Source organism: Mytilus edulis, chromosome 12 (genome assembly GCF_963676685.1).
Source record: "Mytilus edulis chromosome 12, xbMytEdul2.2, whole genome shotgun sequence".
Lineage (NCBI taxonomy): Eukaryota > Metazoa > Mollusca > Bivalvia > Mytilida > Mytilidae > Mytilus > Mytilus edulis.
This window is the reverse complement of record NC_092355.1, coordinates 17,692,878-17,701,895: the sequence shown is the minus strand read 5'-3', so window position 1 is coordinate 17,701,895 and position 9,018 is coordinate 17,692,878. Positions and strand designations below refer to the sequence as shown.

The following is a 9,018-nucleotide window of genomic DNA, read 5'->3' as shown; positions in this document are numbered from 1 at the left end:
GTTGTTGTCTGTTTGACACGTTCCCCAATTCCATTCTTAATTTGAGCATATCGTTTCAAATAAGAATGAAATTCTGATCAACAACACAACTTTCTAAGGAACTCTTTGCAACTGTCATACAAGCTAACTATGAAACTAGAATTAATCCACAATTTTCTACCTTATGAAATGCTTGTACAAAGTTCGATGTGTTTGAGCTTTGATATTGTTGTATGAAAAGAGACTTTGTGTTTTTAAATTTCCTTGGAGTTCGGTATTTTTGCTATTTTACTTTCTATTAGGCATTTTGATAGCGAAAATATAAATGAAGGTTGTACTCAGGTGAAATAAAAAATAACATCTGGAATTAAAAATTCGATCTTTAAGTCGAAAGAGCATTATACATACTTAATGAAAAATATATGCTAAAATATTTACAGGCTATGAAGTTCCTTTTTGAAATATTTGGTTTGTTTAAAATAGCACGAAAAGGCTACATGGGGCCTTTGTCTGATAATTGCATTGTTATTAATTGAGTATCAGATCGATTGAAAAGAAATATAGAGTCTATTCAAATGTTGGTAAGTTTTGTGAGCTATTGAAATCTTATATGATAAGATAATGGGTGTTATGGGGCAAATATTTTATCCTGTATTGAAGGAAAAAACCAAAGAGTAAGACAACAATTTCTAAATTCACCTTACTATGTCCTTATAAAAAGAAGACGTGGTATGATTGCCAATGAGACAACTATCCACAAAAGACCAAAATGACACAAATATTAACAACTATAGGTAACCGTATGGCCTTCAATAATGAGCAAAGCCCATACCGCATAGTCAGCTATAAAAGGTCCCGATAAGACAATGTAAAACATTAAAATTATATAATTATTTGTATTTTCATCGTGGTTGCCCAAAGTTGTGTGGCATTGTAGATTTTAATAATTAGTGAAAATAGTAACTATTTGCTTCTTATTTGACAATTGCTAACCATCATTGTATTTTCGTATACAGTCTGAACAGGATTGTTTTTTAAATTACACATAGCGTACATGCAGTTTATACGTATCTCATAAACATCTGTATACAAATCATTTGTCGAAAATTGAAATGGAACACTATGATGATTTTGATTAAATTCAGGCAGTTTATTTTTCATTTTATTTAACTTTATTTACGTGCGCTCACATATATCAATGTCGTATAATTTCGTCTTGTCAATGGCATTTTTATGTGACTTGATTTTTTTATTACAAGAAACTGCGCCGTTTAAACTATATTTTGCACAGAAAGTAGTTATCGTGTGACGAATTCACGTCCTTGTTGTTGGCAACGGTTTGCTTTTGAAACACTTTTGACGACTATTTCATGATTCTTCAGGTATAATACTAAATATATAATCCATTTTAATCATTCTGCTGTAAAATATGACCGTCTTTACCATATTTGCTAAGCAAACAAGTGTGTATTATTATTTTGATTCGGAAATAAATGAGGCATACATTACACACACATTTAGATTTCTACGGTTTAGGGATCTACAGTTGCCATATCTAATCTGTACTATAACTAGCTACTATATTATTTTTGAATTACCTTTAATGAAATTTTCATTTTAGAATTATGATTCAATGAGTCCCCCTTATGCCTTATTGATAATTTTATTTCAACAACTCAAACCTATCTTTAAAGACTGACATACAACTACTTAAACATAATTTATTTGAAACATATGAAGAACTCATTGATAAATATAAAACAAAGTCAATTCACAAAAATACTGGACTCTAAGGAAAATTCAATACGGAAAGTCAAAAATCTAATGGAAAAATCAAAAACCGAAACACATCAAACACATGGATAAAAAAAAAAACTACTAAAAAAAGCAGATCAGTCACATCACTAAACTTCAAAGAACTCACTACTTTCAGTTTGATAAAGTTGAAATGGTAACAGCTTATTTATCTTTTTGTCAGTTAAAGGACACACAATGTTTACCTTGCTAATACATATGCATGCATGGCCTCGAATTTTAACTTTATCGTAAATTTGGTCCGGAGTGTGCTTGCATTTATTTGTACTGTATTCCTGTGATGTAATGTTGCCATTTTTATGGTATATTCAACATTGTCATAACAGTGCGATGTTTGACTAGCCACAACACTAGACGTAACCCATCATTTTGTCTCAAATTGTCCTGAAACTATTTATTGATGTAAGAATATTGAAGTTGTTGTCTAATAGTTTGTTTCTATGTATGTTGCATTGTCGATTTTTATTTGTTGCACTTCAGTGTTTCTGTTGTTCTTCTCTTATATTTGATGTGTTTCCTTCGCTTTTATTTTGTAACCCGGATTTGTTTTCTCTCGATTGATGGATGACTATTGAAACTACTGTTGCCCTTTATTTAAGAACCTTTTTATTTTTGTATATTATGATAAAGTTGAAAGAAAAGGCAATATTTGATAAAAATTGACCACAACCTTTGCTTTAAACACTGGGTCTTAATTGTCAATGAATATCGCCCAAGGTGAACCCCTCAAAAATGGAATTCAGAAACAAGGTCTTACGTGAAATAAACTCAACATAGAGATCAGGACTAAATTTTGTATATACTCCAGACGCGCGTTTCGTCGACAAAAGACTCATCAGCCACTTTATTTTATTATTTGTAAGCAAACATTTCTCTTACCATATGTTATTTACAGGTATTAAAATATCGTCTTGAACGACGGAACATCAACGTAAGTAGTTTGCAAAACTAGTTCAGTTGTTGCATTCATTGACGACATTGTAGCCAAGAGATGCATTTACTAAAATTAATGCCAGTGAAAAGCATGTATACAATGATTTAATTGTTAGATAAGTACATATTTAATAACAAACATCATGTATAATCTATAGAAATTAATTTTGCACATAGAACAACAACGGGACAAAACAAAACACGCATGAAGTTGTCAGTTGTAGTAAGTGGCACCAACACCTGCGGTATAGTTTTTTAACGACCTGTCATTAGCCAATCGAAATCCGCGAACTATGACAAGCCGATCACAATCATCCAAATGATTTTTTTTATCATATTTACATTTTGTCTGTGAAGTTACAACTACAGTGTCACCAATTTGTAAAATTCCAAACTCACTTGTTTTGTAGAATGGCGAGTAATTGGACTGTTTGTGGTGTATGCGATTTCCGAAACATCAACAAAGCATCAGTAGTGTGGTGTTCAGAATGTGACGAGGGACTTTGTGGCGAGTGTAGAGAACACCATGGTGCATCTAAATCAACAAGGAACCATGACGTTATTTCCATTACAGAATACCAAAAGCTACCTTCAAATGTGTTAGAGATAACACAAACATGTCAAAAACACAAAGAACAATATCAAACATTCTGTAAGAAACATGATTGCCCATGTTGTAGAAGATGTGTTATAGAGAAGCATAATGATTGTAAAGATCTAACAGCAATAGATGATATCGTCCAAAATGTCAAGACATCAAATGCATTTTTAGAGGTAGAGCAAACGCTGGTCCAAATGTTGGAAAATGTACGCAGAATTCGTAAAGACCGCACGGAAAATTTAAAATGTATTCAGGATCAAAGAGTAAAGATTGAACGTCATATAAAACAAACCCGGAAAATGATCAACGACCATTTGGACAAAGTCCAAGAGAGTATAATAAAAGAATTATATGCCAAAGAGGAAAATGAAAGCAAGAGAATTAAGCAGTTGTTGTCTGTGATTGAGGACATTGACAAAGGGATTTCTCTCCTAAAGGTTAACCAAAATACCATCAAAATAAACGCATCCGATTTACAAACATTTTTAGCATTAAAGCACATTGAAAAAGAGGTTTCAGACAAAGAAAAATGCATTCAGGCCGTCCTTGATGGCGAGGGAATCAAGATTATAACTCTTTCTTTGCTTATCAATAAAGAAATCCGAAATATTTGCAGAGCTGCTTGTTTTGGGTCCATCAGTGTAGAGTCAAAGTCGTGCAAAGTTGTTATTGGCAGTAACAAAAGCAAACAGGCTCAGATGATCGTACCTATTTTAATTTCCAAATGCATTGATGATGTCATTCTAAGCAACAAACTGCAAATAAATTTGAAACCTGACGGATTTGTTACAGGTTGTGCAATTCTGCAAAATGGAAAGATGATGTTCTGTGATTATTATAATTGCCACCTAATTGGGTTGAAAAGCAACGGTACGCATGAGTTTGTAATTCAGCTAGATACACGCGCATTTGATTTGGCATATTTTGAATTAATAAATGCCATTTCCGTTACCAGTGGTTTTTATGGAGAGGGTATTCACCTTATTAACCTTTACAACAGAAGGACCAAGAGATGTATACGAACTAGTAATTCATATGGGATTGCTCTTAATAAAAATGCCTTGGTATACTGCAAGTCAGGCACAGGAATAATGGAAGTGCAAAATCTTGGTGAATCAGAAAAGGCACTTGTTCAATTTAAGATGCCACACTGTTCGTATGTTGCAGTGTATGGTTCCAATATTTATTATACAAATAAAGACAACCATTCTGTAACATGCTATGATATCCATGGAAATTTAAAATGGGAATTTAAGGATGCACAAAATCTGATATATCCACAAGGTATAGCTGTAGACAGCAATGGAAACGTGTATGTTGCCAGTATGGATACAAACAGCGTTGTTATCATAACCCCTGATGGAAAGCGTTGCAGAACGATATTGTCTTCTCGTGATGGCCTAAGTAGTCCACATGCATTGCATTTCGAAACAACAAGTAACAAGTTGTTAGTTGCCAATGAAAACAAGATCGCATTTCTATTTGATGTTTCCTAAAACAACTACTGTGAATTTTTAACTCTGAACCTATTTGTCATATATTTGTATGTTACTATATTATGTATATACAGATAATTATATTCAGATTAGTATGAACCGTCTGGAATATATGTAAATAGTTAAATGAGGTAAAAAAGATTCAAGGCTTTTCTCTTTTTTTATAAAATTTTTGTTGTTGCTTTTTTTTTTAAAAATAAATTGAAATTTATCTAGTATAATTATGTATTCTATGAAATTATGTATTAAATTGAAGAAAAGAAATATGACAAAACTTTTTAGGATATTTTGGTCCTCAATGCATTCAGCTTCGTACTTTATTTGGCTTTGTTAACTTGATTCGAACGTCACTGTTAAGTCTTTTGTAGACGAAACCTGCCTCTGTCGCAAATACAAAATTTCTAAGAACAATATGCAATTAGAAAAAGTTGAACTTATTTTTGTATCTACAAAAACATAGATTTGTACAAATAAATAACTCTTGAAGATTATAAATGACACAAGGGATCAGGTCTATAAAATTCTATCAGTGATCAATTTCTCCTTAGAGTTGCCACTGAAGGAAAATTAAGAGATAACTGTATTGTATTTGAAGCTTTAAGGACGTCCATTGGTAGTTTTACTGTCGCAAATTTAGTTTACCTGGCGACTACATATCAATAAATTCAGCAATTCAAAATGTCGGCTTCTTTAGTTACAGACAAGGAGATAGAGAATTTTACGCTAACTGTCATCCAATCAGAACCATTGATACAAAATAATTGCATTAGAATTAATTCTAAATTGGTCCGTTATACATACAGTGATAGACAATTGATGATAGATCGACCAACAAGTTTTAACAACTGTTAAATATAGATTATAAAAATTGTATTTGATTTAGATTGACTGCACTTGATATGTCTGTATATATTGATCAATTGTTACAGAGGTTCTTGTCCCTGTCGACAGGAAAGGCTTAGAAGTGCATAGAGTGCATACTTTCATAACCACTTCCCGTCGTCTTCTCCTCGAAATGGAACAAAAATTAACAAAAATACCGAACTACAAGGAACATTCAAAACGGAAAGTAAAACGACAAAACAAAAATCCCAATTACATCTAACGAATGGAAATAACTGGAAAATCCGTGACTTAGTACCTGCATTTTCTGAAGTAGAATGGTGGATTAAACCTGGTTTTACAGCTAGCCAAACCTCTTACTTGAATGACAGTCGAATACAATATCATTACAGTGACAACGATGAGTGAATAAAACAAACAGGCATAAACATTAATGTCGGCATGCTTATGGGAACGATCTGTGCGCCAGTCCTTGCTAATCACAAAATTTAACTTTTTGATTATATTTACTGAGCATCACCATGGTGGTAAAGCAGGATCTGCTTCCCCCTCCAGAACAGTTGAGACCACTCCTAGTGTTTGCTCAATCTTTATTGTAAATGTCTTTTCGTCGTTTTTCGTTCTTTGCCATACAGTATTCATTTTGTTGATGACTAATGAGTTGGGATATGCTTTGGTATCTGTCTCTTGTAGGGTAAAATATTCTACTTTACAACAAAAAAACTGCATATCTACTCCTATACTATATAGTGGACGTTTACTTATTTCTTTACAGAAATGTTTTTTTTTAAACTTATATGTTATTGCAAATGTAATAGTTTCAAATAATGCATCTAAAGAGAGAGAAAACCCAGTCATCTCATTTGATATGCGTAGTATTGTCTTACAATGTGTATTGTCTCATACATAAAAATTTTCTGATGTATAACATGCATAACATGTATCAGCTGCAGTGATATCAAATTTAAATACCCGTGCTATAATTACTTCATCGTGTTTGGAAGTCGTTAGCATCTGACTTTGTTGGCGTCATTCCTTCCTCTAGCTCTTTTGGTGACGGTTACTTTTTAAAATGTTGACGATTGGAAGACTTTTTTTTGGTTATAACAATAATATTTACCAAATTTATTGAATTCATTTTAACGCAACATTCGGCTGTCTTAATCTTTATTATTAGAAAAACACTTGTGTATTGATTGTTTGACAAGACGTATATATTCGTATTAGAGTTAATACAACATCCATTAGTTTTCTATGATTATATACGGTAATGCATAATGGAATTTAAGGTATTTAGTGGTATTACTCCTTGAAAACTGTATTTGATCTATACTTTTATTGTCTTTAGTTACTATGATTTTATATACTTTGAATATGTATTAGCTCATCAGCGGTTTTAACAACTAGTACACTACATCGATACATCAACATTTGTATATAATTATGGTAAATATGATCAAATAATATGTTCTATAAAAACAAAATGATTGAAAAGGATATTGTGCAAATTTGTCAGTACCATTTAATAACCATTTCATTGAAAAGACTCATAGTTTATGTTAAATATTTTAAATATTTCTATCAATTGCCCGTGTTTTGAGAGAATTTTGGTCTTTTTTGTTTGTTTAATTGGTTCTTTTATTAGGGAATAAGGTTTTTGGTTGTCACTGTAAATAAGTAAACAGTAAACAGTAGATAAATAAAGAGATCAATAAAAACAAGTTCAGATATATAAGGAACACCTTAAGGCATAGATTACCTTAGCCGTCTTTGGCACAACATTTTGGAATTTTAGATCTTCAATGCTCTTCAACTTTGAACTTGTTTGGCTTCATGACTATTTTGATATGAGCGTCACTAATGAGTCTTATGAAGACAAAACGCGCGTCTGGCGTCTGGCGTCTGGCGTCTGGCGTCTGGTTGGTAGCCTGTGTATTTTTCGCATATTCTAACATTTTGTCCTCATTTTTTTACGAATTTGCCTGTTTTTCACCACTACCGGTGAATATGCCTCAAATACCATGGTATTTATAATTCTGGATATTTCCCTTTTACCCTCGTAAGCATCTTTCCGCCAAAAACTTTCGGAAATGACGTTATTTAACAAAAGCGAGCTAACGCGTAGAAGTGCCTGTTAAATTTCCGCGGTTCTGTGATAATATCCACATAAAAATTATGCATCAATATACATGTTTATGAATTACAGCCTACAAATAAAAATAACAATCATCTGTACCGGAACAGAGAGTTTCAATCCAAATTTATTATGTGTACTAAACAGTAATTAAACAGATATATAATGTAATGGAGGGTTATTTGCAAAACAAAACAGTTTAGGAACAGAATTTCCATCGCCTTGTGACTCGGATAAATTCACTGTCCCTTGAATGGTATTTTTCGCAAATACCCCTTTTCTGGTTTTACATTGGTTTGCAACTTAAAAAACTATGGTTGGTAACAAAATAGAAGATGAATATCTTTACTTAAGTACTATCCATCAATTTTGTGTAAATGAATACAAAAACGTGGTTTTGTATTTATTTACACAAAAGATTGAGAAATAATTTACGTTTACTAATTGTCAATTGATTTAATTATTTATTTATTAGCTCATGATTGTTATTGCAATAATATATTCTTTGATCTAATTACTTAAGATGAAATATTATTGTACATTTAATTAGACTAATACCGTGACGGAATGATCTATCATGCTTTAGTTTACAATTATCATAGTTCCGTCGGGCGATATTTTTTTTTTGCGCCAAAAATTAACTCATTTGCGCCACAACTTATTTGCACAATGCTACTTCTGCGTCAATTCATTTAAAACAATTGGTATAGTACTAGATTATACATTTTGGCCCCTATAAACAAAACATCACATATCCATTCTATGATTGAAAAAAATGTCAGAAATAGATGTAAATCTACTAAGCAAGTAATTCATGGGATCACTTATTAACATAATTATGTGGAAACTTCCAATTTTGTTTGTGCTATTTCTGCCCAATGAATGACTTATTATTATTATTAAAAATGTACGCAGATAGGGAAGTTCGTTACCAGTTTAAGAATTACAATTTTTAAACCATGATAAATGGGAACAACTTTTAAAAACCCCAGATTTAGTGGGGTTTGTGGTGATTAGTCTTTGTTTTTTTATGTTGTGTCTTGTCTTCTATTATTTGTCTGTTTATTGTCTTTTTGAGCCATTGCCTCGTCAGTGTTTGTGCTGATCTATGAGTTTGAATGTCCCTTTGATATTTTTCGCCCCTCTTTTAAAGTTGTAAATAAAACAAGTGCTGTAAATTGATGCTTTTAATACAATCTAATTTGATCTGATCAATA

The 9,018-nt window shown here is 32.0% G+C and overlaps 1 protein-coding gene across 1 annotated transcript; it reads left to right on the top strand.

Annotated features, from left to right (window-relative positions):
* Positions 1 to 3,138: 3,138 nt before the first annotated feature.
* Positions 3,139 to 4,824, top strand: LOC139497478 (E3 ubiquitin-protein ligase TRIM71-like). The gene has a single exon (XM_071285706.1). It carries the CDS (start codon positions 3,139 to 3,141, stop codon positions 4,822 to 4,824), a length of 1,686 nt encoding a protein of 561 aa, XP_071141807.1.
* The last annotated feature ends 4,194 nt before the right edge of the window (positions 4,825 to 9,018 follow it).